The 24,570-nt window shown below is 43.4% G+C and overlaps 1 protein-coding gene across 2 annotated transcripts in view; it reads left to right on the top strand.

Moving 5' to 3' along the window:
• The window catches only part of nos1 (nitric oxide synthase 1 (neuronal)), a 69,849-nt gene that overhangs the window by 21,057 nt on the left and 24,222 nt on the right, over positions 1-24,570 (top strand). For both annotated transcript variants that reach the window (XM_014171241.3, XM_014171242.3), the window contains exons 8-10: positions 5,450-5,591; positions 5,887-6,026; positions 7,158-7,332. In XM_014171241.3, the coding sequence (XP_014026716.2) occupies positions 5,450-5,591; positions 5,887-6,026; positions 7,158-7,332 (457 nt within the window). The remainder of the gene's footprint in view (positions 1-5,449; positions 5,592-5,886; positions 6,027-7,157; positions 7,333-24,570) is intronic.

The following is a 24,570-nucleotide window of genomic DNA, read 5'->3' on the forward strand; positions in this document are numbered from 1 at the left end:
CCATGTGCACCTTGATATTGGGGGTGCGCCATGCGGCCGTGCCTAACGGGGAAAGGGGGGATGGAGCCGGTTGGGCACAACCCAGGCAACATAGAGATGCAGGGATCCGACCTCGGGCGAGAGCCGAAGCGGAGGGCGTGGGCCCCCTACCCTACCCAGTCCTCAGAGTCATAGATACTCCCACCATTTACCCGTGCTGCATTGTTAGATGGCCCTCCAACCTGCAATTCTACGGTTATATATGTGTTCCCTTTCTTGTAGTGTATCTTATTGCCCGTTTTACTATCGTCCTGGGCTTATAGATTGAATCAATCCTTCATCAGATGAACCGCAACATGACGGCTAAAGCGATTGAATTCATGAATCTATTTTAACGTTTTTAATATTCTGATAGTGAAGAGCAAAATTCCTCTCAAGAGAATCAACATTACAGTTACACCAACTGGTAGCCTAATCACACAATTGTACAACATGGTAAGAGATCTTGGGAAGAAAGTTACCCCTCTACATACCTTTCTTTACCGGAATCTCTAAATTAAAATACTGGCAGATACATAAAAGGTCCTTGTACAGTACTAGATCTAATTAAATTTAGAGGATGCTAAATTAATATCTAAGGGTTTTTTATAGAATAATGCAGTGGCTAATTAAGAAAACTGTTTTAAAATGTATTTGTTTATTAAATAGTCTTGCTTGTCTCAGAGCAGTGCGAAACGGTGCTGAAATAGTTGACCACACGCGGGTAGGCTCTTGCTTGTTGGGGGGATTTTCACACCTGCAGTAGCTGGGCTATTAAACTAATCGTTGGATAACAGATCAGCTCTCGGAGCTCATTAGCACGTGTTACTGTGTGTATCAAGAGATATGCTGGACCCTATGTCAGAGAGTTGTTTTTGGGACCACATCGTGTCTATTGTCCTGCTAATAGCCCTTGTGAAAAACAAGTGTTTGAAAACATTTTCCCCCCTTCCACTTGCCTCTTCCATTAATTTTGAAAGAGTTTTTTCCAGTAAGCAACAATTTGTTTACCTTCATTAGCCTACTTTGTTCCAATATTTCTGTCATTCAGTGATATTTATTCCCATAGTAATTCGTCATGGATCCATTTTATTACACAGTATGCCTACACATTGATAGGCTATATCCATTTTTTTTTAAAGAAAATGCACTGAGGCCTCTCGAGTGGCGCAAGGCACTGCATTGCAGTGCTAGCTGTGCCACTAGAGATTCTGGGTTCGAGTCCAAGCTCTGTCGCAGCCAGCCGTGACCGGGAGACCCATGGGGTGGTGCACAATTGGCCCAGCATCGTCTGGGTTAGGGGAGGATTTGGCCGGCAGGGATGGCCTTGTCCCATCGTGCACTAGCAACTCCAGTGGTGGGCTGGGCGCAGTGCATGCTTACACAGTCACCAGGTGCACGGTGTTTCCTCCGACACATTGGTGCGGCTGGCTTCCTGATTAAGCGGCGTTGTGTCCGGGAAGCACGGCTTTCGACCTTCGCTTCTCCCGAGTCCGTACGGGAGTTGCAGCGATTAGACAAGACTGTAACTACCAATTGGATACCACAAAATTGGGGAGAAAAACAGGGTTAAATTTAAAAACAATTTTTTTAATGCACTGAAACCAAAATACCTTGAAATTTGGTGATCCTCTCAGCTCAGGCTCATTCCCAAGTCTTCTGGTGGTTACACTCCTAAACCTGGAACGGGTAGCACCATAAAAAGAGGCTGGCTTGATAACTGTCTGTAAGCAGGAAAAGGGTGTGTTCGGACCAAAACACACTACCGCCCGGATTTGCATTGCAAAGGAGGGCATAAACTGGGTCAAGATGCAAGCAGAGTAAATAAACCTTTATATAGTTGTCGTGTCTTTGGCTATGCCGGATTAAGTGATATGACATCCTAACCTATAAAATCCTTTGTCTGTAATTAATATTACCTGATTAAGCTAATCATGTAAATGTAATTAACTAGAAAGTCGGGGCACCATGGAAGAACGTTTATAGAGCCGTTATCTTCCGAATAAACTCTTAAAATACTTAGTAATATTTTACATCGATAGCAGTCAATATTAACCCTTATCTTATTTTCAGTCTCATAATGAAAGTTGTAAATTCTTGGTTATCTTCACGAACCCTGGCTAACAAGTTGAATCAGCAATACAAAATTGGGTTTAATTATTTATTTACTAAATACCTAAACTAATCACACAGAATTACAAATACACAGAATACAAATGATGTCATACAGAAAACGTCCCGGTGGACGGAACCTGGTTACACAAAGGAAAGGGGGTTGGGCTTGAATGAAAGAGCGGGAAGACTTAGGAACCACAAACAGCAGCTATGCTATCGTAAATACATTATCTTATGCATTCTAAATTACCGCCCATTTGGAAAAGGAAAATGCAATAAATATTTACTCTGAGCTGCGCTTCGGTAGATTGGTCGTAGATGCTGGCCGGGTTGGCCAACAGATCTTCCTGTTTTCGGAAGAATGTCAATGGTGGTCAATTGGATACGTGGTGGTATCTTCGTCTGGTTGTTAGACTGGATCTGTCGTCCGTCCTTTCCTAGCCCACGTCTACAGCGGCCGCTGCTAACTCAACGGCTAGGAAGTATCACTTCTGTAGTGAATAAGCTCAAAGTTCATACCATTCGCCACCAAAGCTCACGCCGAGGTTGGCTTAGTTCTGTACTTGACATGTGTGTCCTTCTAACGTAGAGCTTGCAGACCTCCCGTACTGGAACAACTGGTTATCTTTTCGTCAAAGGCTTATATAGTGGAGAGGGGGGAAGGATGTGCTTCATCGTTTATAACCCCTCCTCTTCACAGGGGTGGGCCACTGATCAAGCAGGGCACTTTCCTTATGAAAACCCAATTCTCTCATTTGGAAGCTAAAATTACATTTAATCTCCTAACAAACAATTTCAATATCAAACATTTCAATTGCATAACAATTCCATGTTACTCTGATAACTAGAGGGTGTATACTTTCTCAGGTACAGTTTATGTCGTCCTGTCATCAGTCATAATGTCTCAGATGACAACCGAACCTGACATACATACTCATTACGTTCCCAAGCATATTTCCAACTGGTTTTATTACCAAAATATGGTTCCTTTTCCCCATTTGTTTGATGTTCCCAGACTCTCTATATTTAACACAGGCTATTCAAGTCCTTCAGTAGGGTCAGAGAGGGGAAGGGAGAAAGGTATTTATGGGGTGGGGGGAGGGGGGGGTCATAAACCTTACCCACAGGCCAACGTCATGACATAGTAAAATAAAGGTTAAATAAATAAAATACCTACAACACCAACAGTAGGCCTACAGTACAGTGAGGGGAAAAAGTATTTGATCCCCTGCTGATTTTGTACGTTTGTCCACTGATAAAGAAATGATCAGTCTATAATTTTAATGGTAGGTTTGTTTGAACAGTGAGAGACAGAATAACAACAAAAAAATCCAGAAAAACGCATGTAAAAATTTTTATAAAAAGATTTGCATTTTAATGAGGGAAATAAGTATTTAACCCCTCTGCAAAACATTACTTAGTACTTGGTGGCAAAACCCTTGTTGTCAATCAAAGGTCAGACGTTTCTTGTAGTTGGCCACCAGGTTTGCACACATCTCAGGAGGGATTTTGTCCCACTCCTCTTTGCAGATCTTCTCCAAGTCATTAAGGTTTCGAGTCTGACGTTTGGCAACTCGAACCTTCAGCTCCCTCCACAGATTTTCTATGGGATTAAGGTCTGGAGACTGGCTAGGCCACTCCAGGACCTTAATGTGCTTCTTCTTGAGCCACTCCTTTGTTGCCTTGGCCGTGTGTTTTGGGTCATTGTCATGCTGGAATACTTGAGCTGAGATTAAGGTCCTTCTCACCACCACCCCCCCCCCCCCCCCCCCCCCATGGGTGAGAAGGGGGTCTGAGTGAAGTTATTCATTGCAAACCTGATCTGTTCGGATTCTCGTGGACAGTCATGACACCACCATACCCCATACAAGTAATTTACATTTGTCAGTTTTATGCATAGTATTTTTGCTATGTGTCATGCATATGAACTCTAGATTGTGCATTTTTATTGTTACAGAGTAGTAGTGCCCTGTGTATACAAATGTTAAACAAATAGGGGTGTAGCACCCCTTGAGGTTCTTAAGAGAGTAGCCAAGGAAGTGAGAGAAGGGAAGAAGTCCATTCAAGCTGCAGCAAGGGATATTAAAAAGACTGAATGACACTGAAGAGCTACATTGACAAAAAATAAAATGAACACCTGTTTGAAAGAGAGGCTATGATAGAGTAGCAGATCCAGAGGCACATGTCTGTTGACATGGAGTCTGAGCTTGCTAAGCATAGCAATAATCTCAGACCAGTTTCATTGGCTTAGTAGCCTCAAATGCAGAGAACTTGCCTATGTATTGGCACATGGAAACATCCCTGTCCCAGACAACTGGTCAATAAATGGAAGGCTAAGTGATATTGAACAGGGATATCTATATCTGAATGTCGGCATACATTTAAGATATACAATATACCACACCCCAATTCCATGAATTCAACTTTGACCTACTATCACCCACTATCACAGGACACTATCACTCACTTACCCCAAGGTGGTTCAACTTACCCTGTCCCTATGCTCAACTTTTTACATTAATTCTGATTATTTTCAGGGATACAAGACATCCTGAAATATATGTAGTTATCTATCTTAGAAAGAAGGATGATTTCCCTTGACATAGTGGTGCTGAATGTAAAAAAATGTCTCAACATACCCCACTCTCCCCTACTGTATGTGTCTGACTCATCACTGCACTGAGTTAGTCACATCACATTCCCAAAGACTGCTGATGCTGTACATCAAATAATACTTAGCCACTGTCAGCATGTAGCAGAAGCCTGATAGCATATCAGTTTGCGCTTAAGCCTCTGTCGGGTTTGTGTACGGCATAACAACAAATGAAGGAGTTGGATGAAGCACAAACTGATCTGCAGCCAGGCTGCTTCTGCTTAGATTCAGACCCCAAAACAATTTGAGTTTTATATAGTCAATTCTCCTCTCATTCTTTGGGCTTGTATTGACTATAGAGGACACTAGTTTCTCCTCTGTAAGGCAAGCATAGAGATTGGTGCCCAGAGATATTTGGGTCCTTTGGGAAGAAGACTTACAGCCAGATTAGTAGAATCAACCCTTTTGCCCAGTCATGGCATTAGCTTAACCCAACGGGATAGGTTCAGTAGTGGGGGACTAAAGGTAACTGAGCTTTGGCCCTGTCAGCCTTCCTAGCCTACCTTACCCACAACCTCCTAAATTAAACTGCCCTAAACCATTAGATACTATGTGGTTGGGTAGACATTCATTTGTTGCATTGCTAATCTATAGATACTGTCTTTAAACTCTCGTCATTAAACTTTCTCTCTCTCTGGGGGCTGGTGGGTTATTTCTATCCAGATCTGCCATTACCATATTTCCTCAGAGGACAGATGGCAAGCACGACTTTCGGGTATGGAACACACAGCTGATTCGCTATGCCGGTTACAAGCAGCCCGATGGTCAGATTCTGGGAGACCCAGCCAACGTGGAATTCACTGAGGTAGAGTAAAAGGACACTGTGGTCACTGTTATTCAAAGTGAATTATTGTTCGTAACAGCATGGAATATGTGTCCCTCATGGGATTTGAAACCTCAAACTTTGCCTTGTCAGGTGCAACCCACTGAACCACTTACAGTAGATCTCAAAACCTGAAAGTGTTCAATATCTTTATATAACATGCCTCCGAGCAAGGCCAAAGCTCTGACTAAAACTGGAGTGGAAACCACCAAACAGGAGTTACACATCTACTTGAGTGAGTCCACGTAAAATGTTTATGAAATGTTTTGGTTACTAGATCTGCATCCAGCAGGGCTGGAAGGCTCCCAAGGGTCGTTTCGACGTGCTGCCCCTCCTGCTGCAATCCAATGGGAATGACCCAGAGCTGTTTGAGATCCCCCAAGACCTTATTCTGGAGGTGCAGATCACCCATCCCAAGTGAGTTAGACGACACACACATACACGCCCAAGTGTCATAACAGAGTGATACAGGAACAGAGGCTGGGTTGGGGTGTGTTCCAATTGTCATGCTAACATACCACTAACATACCACACAGACACACACTCACAATGTCTTCAGGCACAGAGGGAGTTTCATCCCCAGCACATGGCATCCTCTATCAAACAAGCTCCCAGAACTGTCCTTCGCCACCCCCCATCTCCCCTGCATCAGTTTAGTTGGCCTCAACTCTGCTCTGTTGCCATGAAGCTGTGATGGCTCTCTGCTACTGAGTAGACCGTCCCCCATGGGCAACTCAGAGCCTGTGTAGCACCAGGTAGATGGATGTAGGGCCAGTAATTTCAGAAGCGATTGCAGGTGTTTTTGCTGTGAGCATGTGATAATGTTAGTTTTGGCTGCGCTCCTGTACTTCTTGGCTGTGTATCTATTAACTACAGTGTAGGAGCAAATTGCCTTGTAGAACAATACACACCACATCCCAGTAGGCAGATATCTAGCATCTCTTGGAGAAATCCTTCATTTCTTTGCACATGCATACAGTATTTTCTTTCCATGACGTGCTATGCAAACGTTCAATATCAGAATGTAAGCTTGTCACTAATCGCTTCCCACGGCTTTTTGCAGTTTATTGTCATGAATCTTGTCCTGGAGGCAGAACTGAGTGATTTCCGCTTAGATAGGCCAACTGCAGAGTCAAAATAGGCTATATTGTAAAAATGTAGCAGTGTGGTTTAAAATCAGATTTTATGACTGTGGCTGTGCCAACTACTGACCACTTTGCAGAGCTGCCTCCAGAACAAGATCCACGCTAATATGTCGGATTTTCATCAAGATAAGAATGTGCACTTTTACATCGATTCAGAATGTAAAATGTTCAACTCTCAGTATAGAATTGTTGAGATGGAAGCACCTTGAGTTGAACAACAGAAGCCAAGTCAGCTTCAATTTAAGCTGTATATAATATGTACCCTTAAACATCCTCTACATACCTTGAAAACGAACCTATTTATTTGAATCAATTAGTCAAGATATGTCACATTCACCATCACTCCTCCAAACCTTGACTGTTCATTTGAACGTATCTCTTTGTCTTTCTATGCTTCATACAGGTATGATTGGTTCAAGGACTTGAATCTGAAGTGGTACAGCCTACCTGCTGTATCTAGCATGCTGCTAGAGGTGGGGGGGCTGGAATTCACCGCCTGTCCGTTCAGTGGCTGGTACATGGGTACAGAGATCGGAGTCAGGGACTTCTGTGACAGCTCTCGTTACAACATCTTGGAGGTATTATGATCATTTTCTAAAGCATTTCTAAACATTTCTAAGCATCCCTTCGGTGGCTGGTACATTGGCACCAAGATTGGTAGATCAGGGACTTTAACAGCTCTCGTTACAATGGTTAAATGCCACTATTTTGACATTTTAATGAGACCATGAGGTATTACAGTGTTACATATGTTATGCGTGGGGTTCGGAAGGGAATTTGCAAGAGTTGTGAGTGGACTTTTTACTATAATATTTACTATGATATTTACTAGAATCTATAATATGTTTTACTGTAATCTGTTAGGGCTTTTAAATAAATGTTATGATACGTCTTCAATACTTACCAGTGTGGTGGATTAATCTGATATCATGACAGCATACATGCAGAGCTAACATTCATCACTTATCCTCTCAAGATTCATGCAATAGGTTTCCATAACACATCAAAATATACACGGAGTATACCAAACATTAAGAACACCTGCTCTTTCCATGACAGACTAACCAGGTGACTCCAGGTGAAAGCTATGATCCCTTATGGATATCACTTGTTAAATCTTCTTCAATCAGTGTAGATGAAGGGGAGGAGACAGGTTAAAGAAGGATTTTTAAACGTTGAGACATGGATTGTGTATGTGTGCCATTCAGAGGGTGAATGGTCGAGACAAAATATTTTAGTGCCTTTGAACGGGGTATGGTAGTAGGTGCCAGGCGCACCAGTTTATGTCAAGAACTCCAACGCTGCCGGGGTTTTCATGGTCCAGTGTTTCCCGTATGTATCAAGAATAGTCCACCACCCAAAGAACATGCAGCCAACTTGACACAACTGTGGGAAGCATTGGCATCAACATGGGCCAGCATCCCTGTGGAACACTTTCGACACCTTGTAGAGTCTATGCCCTGAATAATTAAGTCTGTTCTGAGGGCAAAAAGGGGGGTGGTGTAATGTTTGGTATACTCGGTGTTTATTTATTTTATTTGTTTTATATCAAAATGGATAGTTTTCCTGGAAACAGCAAGTCTTCACTCTATTGTTGGTCCGATGATATCTTGTTTTTTCACAAACGGTATGCTGCAGCATGGTGACTAGAGCATGTCAAGCTTAGAGGCTGTAGATATAATACGTGGATAAAATATGTACGTCTCTGGTTGTGCTGTTGGCATTCAGCCAACGTATTAGCATAACCATTATAATGACGGTAATATTTTATTTTCAGAGTTCCAAGGCGTAGAGTAACTTGAGCTATTCTCAGTCATTTTCCCTCATCTCATGTTCCCATCTCAAGCCCCATGCACTCCCTTCTGCTAAATGCAGGTTTACCCATATACAGAATTGTTACGATAGATGTGAGCTACTATGGGAAATGTTCTTATTTTAATGTAGAACATGAGGTACTACTAAAAGGGTTGTTTAAAAAAAATGTTTTTATAGAATGTAAAATGATGTCTTGAGGGTATTCAGGCTAATTGTGAAATCTGATTTGATACTGACTGCAACCACTTACCCGTCACTCAGGATAGCCTTATCACAACCTGCTTACGTGAGGGATAACATTAGTTGCTTGTCTTCTATGTACTGTATTTGATTGTCAATTTTCTATGTAGCTTTACAAACAACAGGACTTACCTGTCACGTAGGTTTTTCACACCAGTTTACTTGAAGGATAATGTTGAATGCTTATCTTCAATGTAACAGTGAATACGATAGCATTTTGTGAACAGCGATAAGAAGAGTAAAATGTCACCCTAATTGAAATCTCACTTATCCTGTTTGTGCCTTCTGGCAGATAAGGCAAAGACATGATCTCTCCACTTCTGATGGTCTAAAGCCTGTTTGGCAGTATGGCCCCAACTTAGCTTCAGTTCTTTCAATTATTTGTCACCATGGGGATAAACCAGAATTTTTCAAAGTACCTCGAATAACCAATCATACACGTCTGTTTGAGACAGACTGGTCGAGTGGCGAATGAGGGAGCCCCTAACCTCATACTAATGAGCCACTCGCCTGTCCTTTGGTCATTTTCACCTCTCTTCCTCACAGAACAGTTATACTTAGCTCTCTTCAGCACTGCTTGATCGGTTTTCCTGTTTAACTTTCACAGTGCTGTTAAGGTTACACCGCCGAGTGCAGGGTTATCTTTTTTGTTGGGTGACTTCACCAAAAGGAACATTTTGCGCTTCAGGTAAGAATTTGCTTCACCGCTTTTATTCCTTCATCTCCTGTTGTAGCTAGCGTCACACTGCTAGCTGCTGAGACTTGGCTAGCTTAGCTGCAAGGCTTAGCTAACCTGGCTAGCTCTCAGCAAGGCTCGCTATCCTACCGACTAGCTTATCTACCTGGAAGGGTAGAATTACTAGTTTGCTTGCTCATTTAGCATCCTAGCATCACTGCTTATTGGTCGAGAGCCACTCTTGTTTGTAAGAGCAATAGCGCTAGCTTCCTTTGGATAACTTTGTGCTAACTAGCTATAATACCAGCCCATGTGTTGATCCCCAGCTAAGTTCACATTGTTTATAGGATTAGCTTATCCTACTAGCACTGTGCTAACTAGCTAGGCTTCTAGCCCAAGTGGCGAACGCTAGTTTCTTTTCCCTTTGTTCTCGGATTAGCTGTTTCTTGGAACCATGGAACCTGCTAGCTCGGCTCAGTGGGTACCAAGCAAGGCCCCTGTACCAGCACAACCTTGTCAATGCAGGGTGACCATTTCGGGTAAGGACACTGTGTGTCGTCTGCCTGGGTGTCTAACACGCGGAAGCAGTGTTCAGTGTCATGCATCCATGGTGTGTATTTTTTGCTGTGAACACCCTCTGCCGTAGAAGGGCACAGAGCCGCCCAATGTGGTTTGTCTCACTCTTAACTCAAGTGACAAGACTGCTTCGCAGACCCAGCCCTCATGGGCTGACATCATGGATGGCTACCCCAAGAAACTTTACCGACTTTTCCAGGGCCTGGCCCCAGGGGAAGGGGGGGGGGGCTCTTCATCCACTAGGATAATGGTGACCTCCTCCAGACAGCGGCGGAGGACGATGGGCAAGCCGCTCTGCCGCTCTTCTGCCTTTAGCGGAGCATCGATGACAGATATTCACTCATTAATGTCTGGAAACAGGCAGCAACCAGACTGACTCAGTATTGAGTGGCTTGTCTTGGGAAGCCAAATGCAATTGGTATAAACCTTTAACTGGCACGGTCCAAACCAGACTTGTGTGTTTTTAGACCACCTTTACTCCACACACAGAAACGCATACACTGCTCTCCCAAGCCCTACATTTGGCAAATCTGACCATAACTCTATCCTCCTGCTTACAAGCAAAAACTAAAGCAGGAAATACCAGTGACTCGCTCAATACGGAAGTGGCCCGATGATGCAGATGCTACACTACTGTTTTTCTAGCACAGACTGTTCCGTGATTCATCCAATGGCATTGAGGAGTATACCATCTCAGTCACCGGCTTCATCAATGAGTGCATTGAGGACGTCGTCCCCACAGTGACCGTACGTACATATCCCAACCAGAAGCCATTGATTACAGGCAACATCCTCACCAAGCTAAAAGCTAGAGCTGCCTCTTACAAGGAGCAGGACGCTAATCTGGACACTTATAAGAAATCCTGTTATGCCCTCAGATTAACCATCAAACAGGCAAAGCGTCAATATTGGACTAAGATTGAATCCTACTACACCGGCTCTGCCGTTCATCGGATGTGGCAGGGCTTGCAAACTATTACGGACTACAAAGGGAAACCCAGCCGTGATTTGCCCAGTGACGCGAGCCTACCCGCGGAGCTAAATGCCTTTTATGTTCGCTTCGAGACAAGCATGCATGAGAGCTGTTCCGGACGACTGTGATCACGCTCTCCATAGCCGGTGTGAGCAAGACTTTTAAACGGGTCAATATTCACAAGGCAGAGGGGCCAGACAGATTGCCAGGGCGTGTACTCAGAGCATGCGGGGACCAACTGGAAAGTGTCTTCACTGACATTTTCAACCTCTCCCTGACTGAGTCTGTAATACCTACATGTTTCAAGCAGACCACCAGTCCCTGTGCCCAAGAACACTAAGGTAACCTGCCTAAATGACTACCAACCTGTAGCACTCACGTCAGTAGCCATGAAGTGCTTTGAAAGACTGGTCATGGCTCACAACACCATCATCCCGGAAATCCTAGAGCCACTCCAGTTCGCACACCGCCCCAACAGATCCACAGATGACGCAATCTCAATCGCACTCCACACTGCCCTTTCCCACCTGGACAAAAGGAACACGTGAGAATGCTGTTCATTGACTACAGCTCAGGGTTCAACACCATAGTGCCCACAAAGCTCATCACTAAGCTAAGGACCCTGGGACTAAACACCTCCCTCTGTAACTGGATCCTGGACTTCCTGACGGGCTGCCGCCAGGTGGTAAGGGTAGGTAACAACACATCCGCCACACTGATCTTCAACACCGGTTCCCCTCAGGGGTGTGTGCTTAGTCCCCTCCTGTACTCCCTGTTCACCCATGACTGCGTGGCCAAGCATGACTCCAACACCATCAGTTTGCTGATGACACAACAGTGGTAGGCCTGATCACCGACAACGATGAGACAGCCTATATGGAGGAGGTAAAAGACCTGTCAGTGTTGTCCCAGGCCAACAACGTCTCCCTCAATGTGAGCAAGACAAAGGATATGATCGTGGACTACAGGAAAAGGAGGGCCGAAAAGGCCCCCATTTACATCGACAGTGCTGAAGTGGAGCAGGTCGAGAGTTTCAAGTTCCTTGGTGTCCACATCACCAACAAACTATCATGGTCCAAACATACAAAGACAGTCGTGAAAAGGGCACGACAACACCTTTTTCCCCCTCAGGAGAATGAAACAATTTGGCATGGGTCCCCAGATCCTCAAAGTTCTACAGCTGCACCATCGAGAGCATCCTGACCGGATGCATCACCGCCTGGTATGGAAACTGCTTGGTATCTGACTGTATGGCGCTACAGAAGGTAGTGCGTACCGCCCAGTACATCATTGGGGCCAAGCTTCCTGCCATCCAGGACCTACAGTGGTTCCTCCTTTAAAAGTTGCGAGCTTGCACCGCGGGACTTAGAGGTACCCAGCGTCACGGCTTCATTGCTCCAGACCACCACAAGGGGGAGTTAAAGCACTCATTATGCATTTGGGTCCCAAGGTTTTTATATTACCAATCATATTGAATGGTTCCAATGACGAATTTTGATGCGAGCCTTCCTTGTGGCGTTCTTCAACAAGGGTAGCTGACAAAACATTACAGTGGAACCAGATGTGAGTTGTTATAACGTCATAACGAGTCGAGCAAAACATTTACAATTGAGAGGAATATGTTAGTTCATGTAGAGACAAAAGTTTGTGCATATTCCATTTGTCATGAAGTTAACTTGCTAAATAGCGATTTTCGTAAATTATCTGACTAGCTAACATTAGCCAGCTAGCTAGTGTTAGGAGAATGAATTTGTAATTCGTGTTGTTTAATGTTTTTGCGACTCCTGAGAACCAGCAAACCAGGCTGTCATCTTGTGAAACGGTGGATGTAAAGAATCTAGCTAGCTAAAGCATTTACTGCAAATTGAATGTACAATTGTGTAAGCTTGCCTTGCAATGCAGCTGAAGTAAAATAGCTAGCTAACTATTTACTTGATTATTTTGTAGTGGAGGATAAAAATAACTGTATGCCTATGGATGTGTAGCTAGCTACAGTATGTAACCGTTTAGTGTATGGACCCTAAAACGTTTGGTATGAATATTAGTTCAGAACCTATCTATGAACCTCAGCTATCATAGTTGTTGTATCAACTTCAAGTCTGAATGGCATTAATGAAGCCTATGGATAGAGTAGAATATATTAACTTTATTGTGCCAAGGATGCAAGTCCTATATACACGTACTGTAGTTATTACCACGCATGAGATTCCCACATTGTAGCCTGTACATTGAATATATTCACTGATCATGTACTCTTCCTTGGCAAATAAAGGTGCGGTTCAGGTATGAATCTCTGAGACGTTCTTTTTCAGTCATATCAAACTCCATTATTTGAATGATGCTGTGTCTGCATGTATGTATTACAATTATACACTTCAACAGTGTTTACCACTCCTGCTCCTGGTACATCAATGATTACACATGCTAACTATGCAATAGACTAGAAACATGATTGATTTGTAATTCATATGTACAGAAAAAAAACTATGCATATCTAACTCCCTTCATCTGCATTAATCTGAGGACACAGGATAGTATTTCAATGAGATAATTAATTTCAACCAGTGGAGAATGTGAAACACTTTATTGAAAGAAGTTCATTATCCAGGTGTTATAAATACATAAATGCATTATAATAATTGTAATATTATAAATACAAGTTCATTCTGTACTTCAATGCACATATGGTGTGCATTTTAAAACGAGGAAGAAAGATGAGGTGGGGAGAGAGGTAAGAACAGCGGCAGACAGCATATGATTCATGAATTACAGTGCTACCCCAATATTCTCTTAGTTCATCACAATTGCGGTGTCTCCTAACCAGCCTTGGGCCTCCAGTTGGCCCGAAGGTTATCTTAAGTGCGGGTGAGGTGGCGATGACGGGACTGGTTTCCTCTCTCACATCAAAACATACCTGCAGACGAGAGAGCATGATTAAGCCTTGTTTTTTTTATTCTAACACCGTCAGTCATCTTAAATCAGGAGGTGAAATGCAAAACTGACCTTGGATCATTAATTAACTCTCGGAAGACTACATCTCTGTCTATATTTCAATGTAAAGCATCTCTTTAATAATACTTCCTGTTGACCCGACCAAGTGACATCTCACCTATGCTCATGCTGTGCCCTCTGTGACCGCCAGTTCAGATGCGGGAGGGGTTCACCAAAACAGCTGACATAACCTAGAGGATTTAGGGAGCAGGAGGAGAGGGATGAAGTGAAGAAGAGAGACTGTTATTGTGTGTGTGTGGTCTCACCTGGTGTCCACTCTAAGTGGCTACAGAGTACTTTATGCTGAAAAACAGACACATGAGGACAAACAATGGAAGATAATGTCAATAGAAGATACCTAATGTGGCGCACACACCTATCGGAGTGTACCTGAAACATTTAAATATAGAGGGCTATGTGTCTCACAACTTGGTTATTGCAAGGCTAACCCACAGGGAAATCATGACTTGGCAGTAACAGATAGTCCAATGAAAATGACTGTGTTTATGTGGTGTAAATCAGAAAATTAGCAGCTGACATCTTAAGGGTTTTTAAATTAATGCATATGATACAGGTTCCAAGTACAACAAGACAGGCAGAGATGGAGAAAAAGATCACAGGACAGTTTAATTACCTCTGGTTATGTAGACTTTTGCCAGCAATAAAGCTTCCACGGCCTGTCTCTCGGACAGTGAACATCTGACAATATCTACATTTTCGACCCCCTGGTCAGCTCACTCTCTGAAAGTAAAGAAAACAGCTTATTTTTTTATAGATATGAAAACAATAACTGAGATATGACCGTTCAATCTAAAGCAGCAGATGTAATTTTTAGGATACGTCAATACAGCCCAGTGCTGCTTACCTGAGATGCCCTCTTCGTAGGTGTCCGCTTTGACTTCCTTTGTGTCGGAAGAAAGTTGCTTTCAGAACAATTATTTTTGATTGAAAATAAAAAAGGTTTTGCTCTTGACAAAAATGTACCTCCATAGCATACAACAATTTGCCTGTGAATAACCACACTTTCATACAAACGTGCTACAGTATGCAGAATTCTTGACGCACAACCAAAAATGCTGCTATATCCTGCCAGCATGCCCACAATCGAGCCACTCAGGAGCAGAATGATGATGCGTGGAAGAGGGAAAGGAATGCGATAGGAACATCAATTTGTTGCAACTTGGGGAGCAGGGCTAATAGCTGAACAATAGACTATTCAAGCTTTACTAAAGAATAGTCTAATAGCCAAGCTAGGTGTGAAAACCCCCTCCTATCACAGACCAGATTTGCCCTAACGACCAAGGGGTAGCTTGCTACTCAATGTAATAAAGTAATGACTTTTCAAATAAGTTACCTTGTTCATTATGTTGGCTGACAATTTGTTAGCTACGCTGTCCTTACGAACCACATAGCATATCATTGCAATAGTACGTACCGGTATGTTAGGTATCTAGCTAACGTTAGTAGTTCTAAATCAAACTTGACAGTATATTTCCATCCCTAACTGTAACATTTTCCAACAAGATAGAACTGCCAAAGGGGGCGGAGTTAGCCTGCAGAGTTCTGTCTTACTATCCAGGTCTGTGCCCAAACAATTTGAGCTTCTATTTTTAAAAATCCACCTTTCTAGAAACAAGTCTCTCACCGTTGCCACTTGCTATAGACCACCTTCTGCCCCCAGCTGTGCCCTGGACACCATATGTGAATTGATTGCCCCCATCTATCTTCTGAGCTCGTGCTGTTAGGTGACCTAAACTGGGACGTGCTTAACACCCCGGCCATCCTACAATCTAAGCTTGATGCCCTCAATCTCACACAAATGATCAATGAACCTACCAGGTACAACTCCAAATCCGTAAACATGGTTACCTTCATAGATATCATCCTAACCAACCTGCCCTCCAAATGCACCTTTGCTGTCTTCAACCAGGAACTCAGCGATCACTGCCTCATTGCCTGCGTCCGTAATGGGTCTGCGGTCAAACGACCACACCTCATCACTGTCAAAAGTCCCTAAAACACTTCAGCGAGCAGGCCTTTCTAATCAACCTGGCCCAGGTATCCTGGAAGGATATTGACCTCATTCCATCAGTAGAGGATGCCTGGTTATTCTTTAAAAGTGCTTTTCTCACCATCTTAAATAAGCATGCCCCATTCAAAAAATGTACAACCACTCCAGACCTGACTGCCCTTGACCAGCACAAAACATCCTGTGGCGTACTGCATTAGCATCGAATAGCCCCCGCGATATGCAACTTTTCAGGGAAGTTAGGAACCAATATACACAGGCAGTTAGGAAAGCAAAGGTTAGCTTTTTCAAACAGAAATTTGAATCCTGTAGCACAAACTCCAAAAAGTTCTGGGACACTGTAAAGTCCATGGAAAATAAGAGCACCTGCTCCCAGCTGCCCACTGCACTGAGGCTAGGAAACACAGTCACCACCAATAAATCCACGATAATTGAGAATTTCAATAAGCATTTTTCTAAAGCTGGTCATGCTTTCCACCTGGCTACCCCGGTCAACAGCCCTGCACCCCTCACAGCAACTTGCCCAAGCCTCCCCATTTCTCCTTCACCCAAATCCAGATAGCTGATGTTCTGAAAGAGCTGCAAAATCAGGACCCCTACAAATCAGCCGGGCTAGACAATCTGTAACCTCTCTTTCTAAAATGATCTGCCGAAATTGTTGCACCCCATATTACTAGCCTGTTCAACCTCTCTTTCGTATCGTCTGAGATCCCCAAAGATTGGAAAGCTGCAGCGGTCATCCCCCTCTTCAAAGGGGGAGACACTCTCAACACAAACTGCTACAGACCTATATCTATCCTACCCTGCCTTTCTAATGTCTATCCGAAAGCCAACAAACAGATCACCGACCATTTCGAATCCCACCGTACCTTCTCTGCTATGCAATCTGGTTTCCGAGCTGGTCATGGGTGCACCTCAGTCACACTCAAGGTCCTAAACGATATCATAACCGCCATCGATAAGAGACAATACTGTGCAGCTGTATTCATCGACCTGGCCAAGGCTTTCAACTCTGTCAATCCCCACATTCTTATCGGCAGACTCAACAGCCTTGGTTTCTCAAATGACTGCCTAGCCTGGTTCACCAACTACTTCTCTGACAGAGTTCAGTGTGTCAAATCGGAGGGCCTGTTGTCTGGACCTCTGGCAGTCTCTATGGGGGTGCCACAGGGTTCAATCCTTGGGCCGACTCTTTTCTCTGTATACATCAATGATGTCGCTCGCTCTTGCTGCTGGTGATTCTCTGATCCACCTCTACGCAGACAACATCATTCTGTATACTTCTGTCCCTTCTTTGGACACTGTGTTAACTAACCTCCAGACGAGCTTCAATGCCATACAACTCTCCTTCCGTGGCCTCCAACTGCTCTTAAATGCAAGCAAAACTAAATGCATGGTCTTCAACCGATCGCTGCCCACACCTGCCCGCCCGTCCAGCATCACTACTCTAGACGGTTCTGACTTAGAATATGTGGACAACTATAAATACCTAGGTGTGTGGTTAGACTGTAAACTCTCCTTCCAGACTCACATTATGCGTCTCTAATCCAAAATTAAATCTAGAATCGGCTTCCTATTTCGCAACAAAGCAATCCTTCACTCATGCTGCCAAACAGCCTCGTAAAACGGACTATCCTACCGATCCTTGACTTCGGCGATGTCATTTACAAAATAGCCTCCAACACTCTACTCAACAAATTGGATGCAGTCTATCACAGTGCCATCCGTTTTGTCACCAAAGCCCCATATACTACCCACCACTGCGACCTGTATGCTCTCGTTGGCTGGCCCTCGCTTCATATCCGTCGCCAAACCCACTGGCTCCAGGTCATCTATAAGTCTTTGCTAGGTAAAGCCTCACCTTATCTCAGCTCGCTGGTCACCATAGCAGCACCCATCCGTAGCACACGCTCCAGCAGGTATATTTCACTGGTCACCCCCAAAGCCAATTCCTCCTTTGGCCACCTTTCCTTCCAGTTCTCTGCTGCCAATGACTGAAACAAATTGCAAAAATCACTGAAGCTGGAGACTCATATCTCCCTCATTAACTTTAAGCACCAGCTGTCAGAGCAGCTCACAGATCACTGCACCTGTACATAGCCCATCTGTAAATAGCCCATCCAACTACCTCGTCCCCATACTGTTATTTATTTGATTTATTTTTGCTCCTCTGCACCCCAGTATATCTACTTGCACACTCATCCTCTGCACATCTATCACTCCAGTGTTTAATTGCTTTATTGTAATTATTTCGCCACTATGGCCTATTTATTGCCTTACCTCCCTTATCCTACCTCATTTGCACACACTGTATGTACTTTTTCTATTGTATTATTGACTGTATGTTTATTCCATGTGTAACTCTGTGTTTGTCACACTGCTTTGCTTCATCTTGGCCAGGGCGCAGTTGTAAATGAGAACCTGTTCTCAACTAGCCTACCTGGTTAAATAAAGGTGAAATAATAATTATTTGTTTTAACTATAGGCTAACTACCCAATGTTTATTGACTTGATTGTTCTCGTCATTCTTAGCTTAGCTAAATGGTATAGTCGTTGTGCTTTCTCAATGGGTGCTTTCGTAAATTCGCTCTGGCTATCTATAGGCTGGACAATAGAACGAGTCAAAATTCACCCAAGGCTGAAAAACGGCTTAAGAACGTTGGCTTAAGAACGTTGGCTAAACTGGAACACTAGCTCGAGCCCATAGCAAATTAATGAAATCGAACATTCGCAGAGCCTGTTTTGACTGGAGTGATGCTTAGAATTCCATAAAAAATGTATCCCTTTTTATTTTACCACTACAATCTGTTCGTCGGACGAAACTGGAAAAAAACGACTTGTGTAGAAAGTAAACAACCGCACCTCGATGGTGTCAACTGTGTTTATGTCTGCGTAATGAAAAAGTAGGGAAAAAATAAGCATTTCTGACTTTTTCTGGTCTAGTGATCGATGACAAACAAGCTCACTGCCCAGACTTACATAATTACAAAGAGGAGATTCTCCTGATTTAAAATGGCGCCCGTGTAACAGTTTTAGCTTTCGTTCCTCTCCTCATCCCTACCTGGGCTCAAACCAGGGACCCTCTGCACACATAGACAACAGCTTCCCTTGAAGCATCGTTACCCATCGCTCCACAAAAGCCGTGGCCCTTGCAGAGCAAGGGGAACAACTACTTCCAGGTCTCAGAGCGAGTGACGTCACCGATTTAAAACGCTATTAGCGTGCACCCCGCTAACTAGCGCAAATCAAATTTTATTTGTCACATACACATGGTTAGCAGATGTTAATGCGAGTGTAGCGAAATGCTTGTGCTTCTAGTTCCGACCATGCAGTAATATCTAACAAGTAATCTAACCTAACAATTTCAGAACAACTACCTTATACACACAAGTGTAAAGGAATGAATAAGAATATGTACATAAAAATATATGAATGAGTGATGGCCGAACGGCATAGGCAAGATGCAGTACATGGTATAGAGTACAGTATATACATATGAGATGAGTAATGTAGGGTATGTAAACATTTCTAAAGTGGCTAGTGATATATTTATTACATACATTTTTCCATTATTAAAGTGGCTAGAGTTGAGTCAGTATGTTGGTAGCAGCCACTCAATGTTAGTGATGGCTGTTTAACAGTCTGATGGCCTTGAGATAGAAGCTGTTTTTCAGTCTCTCGGTCCCCGCTTTGATGCACCTGTACTGACCTCGCCTTCTGGATGATAGTGGGTTGAACAGGCAGTGGCTCAGGTGGTTGTTGTCCTTGTTGATCATTTTGGCCTTCCTGTGATATCGGGTGGTGTAGGTGTCCTGGAGGGCAGGTAGTTTGCCACATACCACATACCTCTCGTATCTCAGCCGTTGAATTGCGACTCTACTTTGTCTCTATACTGACGCTTAGCTTATTTGATTGCCTTGCGGAGGGAATAGCTACACTGTTTGTATTTGGTCATGTTTCCGGTCACCTTGCCCTGATTAAAAGCAGTTGTTTGCGCTTTCAGTTTTGCGCGAATGCTGCCATCAACCCACGGTTTCTGGTTGGGAAATGTTTTAAAAGACGCTGTGGGTTCAACATCACCGATGCACTTGCTAATAAACTCGCTCACCGAATCAGCGTATTCATCAATGTTGTTCGACGCTATGCGGAACATATCCCAGTCCATGTGATCGAAGCAATCTTGAAGCGTGGAATCCGATTGGTCGGACCAGCGTTGAACAGACCTGAGCACGGGTGCTTCCTGTTTTAGTTTCTGTCTATAGGCTGGGAGCAACAAAATGGAGTCGTGGTCAGCTTTTCCGAAAGCAGGGCGGGAGAGGGCTTTATATGCGTCGCGGAAGTTAGAATAACAATGATCCAGGGTTTTGCCAGCCCGGGTCGCGCAATCAATATGCAGGTAAAATTTAGGGATCGTTGTTTTCAGATTAGCCTTGTTAAAATCCCCAGCTACAATAAATGCAGCCTCAGGATATGTGGTTTCCAGTTTACATCGAGTCAAATTAAGTTCTTTCAGGGCCGTCGATGTGTCTGCTTGGGGGGGAATATATACGACTGTGATTATGATCGAAGAGAATTCTCTTGGTAGATAATGCGGTCGGCATTTGATTGTAAGGAATTTTAAGTCAGGTGAGCAAAAGGACTTGAGTTCCTGTATGTTGTTATGATCACACCACGTCTCGTTAATCATAAGGCATACATACCCGCCATTTCACACCGGTTACACCCGACTTGAAAAAAAATCTAAATATACACATTGTGAGATATTTGGCAAAATAGACAGACATGCCTATATTTCCCCCATAGAATACAGTGGGAAGACCGCAGAGTTCCAATATTATTTTTGTTGTTTACATTTTGTTGTTTACATTTTAACTATAAAACAACGTGAGCAGGTCTCATTGCCAAAAATAGCGAAGCAGGCATTGTGACGTTGAACAATAAGCTGGGAATAGAACATTCGGAAGGCGAGTTGGTGCCACGGTGCTCAATAGAACTAATAGGAGCTGGCAGGGTGAAAAATGCACTAAAATAAAGCCTGTTTTTTTGCGATTATTTCAAAACGACTGCCTTTCCTGCTCTGCTAGGGCGAGTAAAATGGTCAGTGGTCTCATTTGTGACTGGAAGTAGCTAGCCAACATTAGCTTGGGTGCTTGACTGCTGTTGTAAGGCCAGAACGCTCAAATCAACCCTACTCCTCGGCCCGAACGTCCAGTGTGTGCTCCGAGAGCGAAACGGTCTGAATTTACAAACTGACAATTTTTCTCTGAATGGAAAATCTAATTAATTAAGCCAAATGTCTTAAAATCAAATCCCATATACTATGTTATTACAAAAAAGGTTTTCAATTCTCTGGTAATTCCAATATAGAATACTGTAATGAAACAGGCAGGGAGCATGTCTCAAACCCTCGACCTTCTAGCCCGAAGTCCAGCGCGTTATTGACTGTGCCGCAGTCGGTGAGTGCTTATAGACCCAGGGTCGTTACGCTACTCCCTCCTTTGAAAGAGTGCATCCTCGCGCTAGCTTGCGACTCAACGTCTTATAGGAATGCGCTCACCGACCAAGCACACGCACTGTCGTGGATGCAAGGTCCGATCACTTCTGACACCAATGTAATGAAACACAATGAGTCACTTTACCCCTACCTAAATGTACAAATTACCTCGACTAACCTGTACCCCCGCACATTTACTCGGTACCGGGCCCCCTGTATATAGCCTTGTTATTGTTATGTAATTCTACTGTTACTTTTTATTTTATTTGGTAAATATTTTCTTAACTCTATTTCTTGAACTGCATTGTTGGTTAAGGGATTGTAAGTAAGCATTTCACGGTAAAGTCTACACCTGTGAAATGAATCCACTCTTCCCAAGAGTGCTCTCTGTGTCACGGCTCTCCCCCCGGCTCTAGTTCAAGCAAGGGGGAAGGAAGACTAATTGTCAATCCCCACCAAGCATTGTCCCCATTTTCACCAAGCATTGTCCCCAAGTGTGTCAACCAGTGTTGGGGAGTTACTTTTAAAGTAACTTGTTACATTACTTTTGCATTTCCAAAAACAGAAAACACTCTGAAGATGCCGTCTTCATTCTTATGCCCAATAGAGAGAACACACTACTTTTTTTGAGTGGCTTGCATAGCATTGGTCGTAATCTGTAACTCTGGACTATACTAACTCAAGCAATAATGACAGACACAATATCTTGGATTTGTACTTTACCTTCTATTACAATATTTTTATGTTTGATTTGTTACATTAAATAATTATGTAATGACTCAAAAATATTAAGGTAATCATACGTTTTTATCGGCAGTAAGAAACTGCTAACAGCAGAGAACTACTAGATAACCTGCCACCAGAAATCAGGTGACTGCCCCTAGTGGGAAAGTAAGAACTGCAATTGAAGTAGAGCACGCACAGTTACCGCAGAAACCGAAAGAGCGCAAACCGTGGGGAGAGGAATGTATATATTTTTTTTTATTGTGCCAACAATGAAAGATAAAAATTGCTTATTTGAAAAAGTAACTGATTACTTAAATTGAAAAAACGAACTCGCTAAGTTACTCTTAACGCTTTTCCTCCCCTCAGCCTCATACTCCCCACTCTGGCCAGAGTAAAGGAAGAAGACTTATTCCTCATCTTGGTAGCCCCTCGATGGCAAGCTCTGGATAGCGGAGATCACTCTCCTGCTATAAGACGAGGCTTGGCAACTCCCGTTACGCTGCTGACCCAAGTGAACCCAGAAGCAATGGCCCTGGTCTGTGAGAGGTTAAATCTGGATGCGACAGGCTTGCCTCTTGAAGTCATTGACACAATCCAGAGTGCTAGGGCCCCTTCTACACGCTCACTTACCAATGCTCTGTGTTAGAGGTTTTATGCTTCTTGCCGGACCTTTTGGACAGAGGGAAACCTTTCTCCACTGTTATGTTCTACCCTGCCGCTATCTCGGCCTGCCATATAAGCTTCAACAAAAACACTGTGGAAAAACACCCCATTACGTTTCATTAATGGGGCACGTCGCTTACGTCCAGTTCTCAAGCCTTTAGCCCCATCATTGGATTGGTCTATTGTGCTTGAGGCCATTTCACAGCAGCGTTTTGCGCACCATTCGTGCCTACAGTTTGCCCGTGGCTTTTCCAAGGTCACCTTGCTGCCCAATCCCGCCTTTATGCCCAAGGTTAGCAGCAATTTATTTCTAGGAGTGGCTTCACCGCTTTGTGTCCAGTATGCGCATTGCGCATATACTTTGATAGGACGAGAGCTTTGCGCTAGAGCGACCAACTCTTTGTGTACTGGGCAACTCCCTGTAAGGGGAGGCCCCTCTCTCATCAACGGTTGTCTCATTGGATTGTGGAAGCTATTAGACTGGCCTATAGAGCGCCACAGTTGAGGTGTCAAAATATCATAACCTAGCGGTCAAACGGGGAAATTATTCCAATCATTTTTCAACTTTTTGGTGGGGAGGGGTATTTTAGAAAATTTAAAAATTTAAAATGTTTTAAAATAAAGGCTGTGTTTTGTGTAGGCTTACCCGAGTAGGCTTCATCTTTCTCAGACAAGGTGACTTTTTTTAATCCATATATTCAGCACTATTTACTCTCAGATTCGAAAATGCTAACTTGTATCAGAGTAGACATCGTGCAAAACTATGCTGAACAAAAATATAAACGCAACATGCAATTTCAATGATTTTACTGAATCAGTCAATTTAAATAAATTCATTAGGCACCAATCTATAGATTTCACATGACTGGGCAGGGGCACATCCATGGGTAGGCCCACCCCCTGGGAGCCATGCCCACCCACTGGGGAGCCACGCCCAGCCAATCAGAATGAGTTTTTCCCTACAAGTAGTAGTGGCTTTATAAAGACAGAAATACTCCTCAGTTTCATCAGCTGTCCGGGTGACTGGTCTCAGACGATCCCGCAGGTGAAGAAGCCGGATGTGGAGGTCCTGGGCTAGCGTGGTTACACGTGGTCTGCGGTTGTGAGGCCGGTTGGACATACTGCCAAATTCTCTAAAACAACGTTGGAGTAGGCTTATGGTAGATGGATTATCTTGGCAAAGGAGAAACACTCACTGACAGGGATGTAAACAAATTTGTGCACATAATTGGGACCAACACTTTAGATGTTGCGTTTATATATATTTTTAAAAAATCAGTATACAAATCCCTGCACATCATCTCTAACTGACACCTTTGCTAAAAGGTATTGTGTCAATTTTTTAAACTTGCACAACACAGAATTGTCCATTTAAAGAAATGTAGCCAATTTATTCATTACTACATTTAGCTAACATTAGAGTTAATCTTATTACCTTTGCCTCGATTCAGCAGTCTTATCCAGATCATCATGGCATTTGTAGTTCTTTATGATAGCCACATTAACAGCTAATTAGCATTTCATTTTTTGGGGGTGAATCTAGGCGAATATTGTTAAGTCACCTTGTCCTAGAGTGAGTTACACGGTTATGAAAATGTCACGCCAGGGTAAGCCTACACAAAACACAGCCCTT

The sequence above is a fragment of the Salmo salar genome, chromosome 24 (assembly GCF_965601325.2).
Source record: "Salmo salar chromosome 24, fSalSal1, whole genome shotgun sequence".
Classification (NCBI taxonomy): Eukaryota; Metazoa; Chordata; class Actinopteri; order Salmoniformes; family Salmonidae; genus Salmo; species Salmo salar.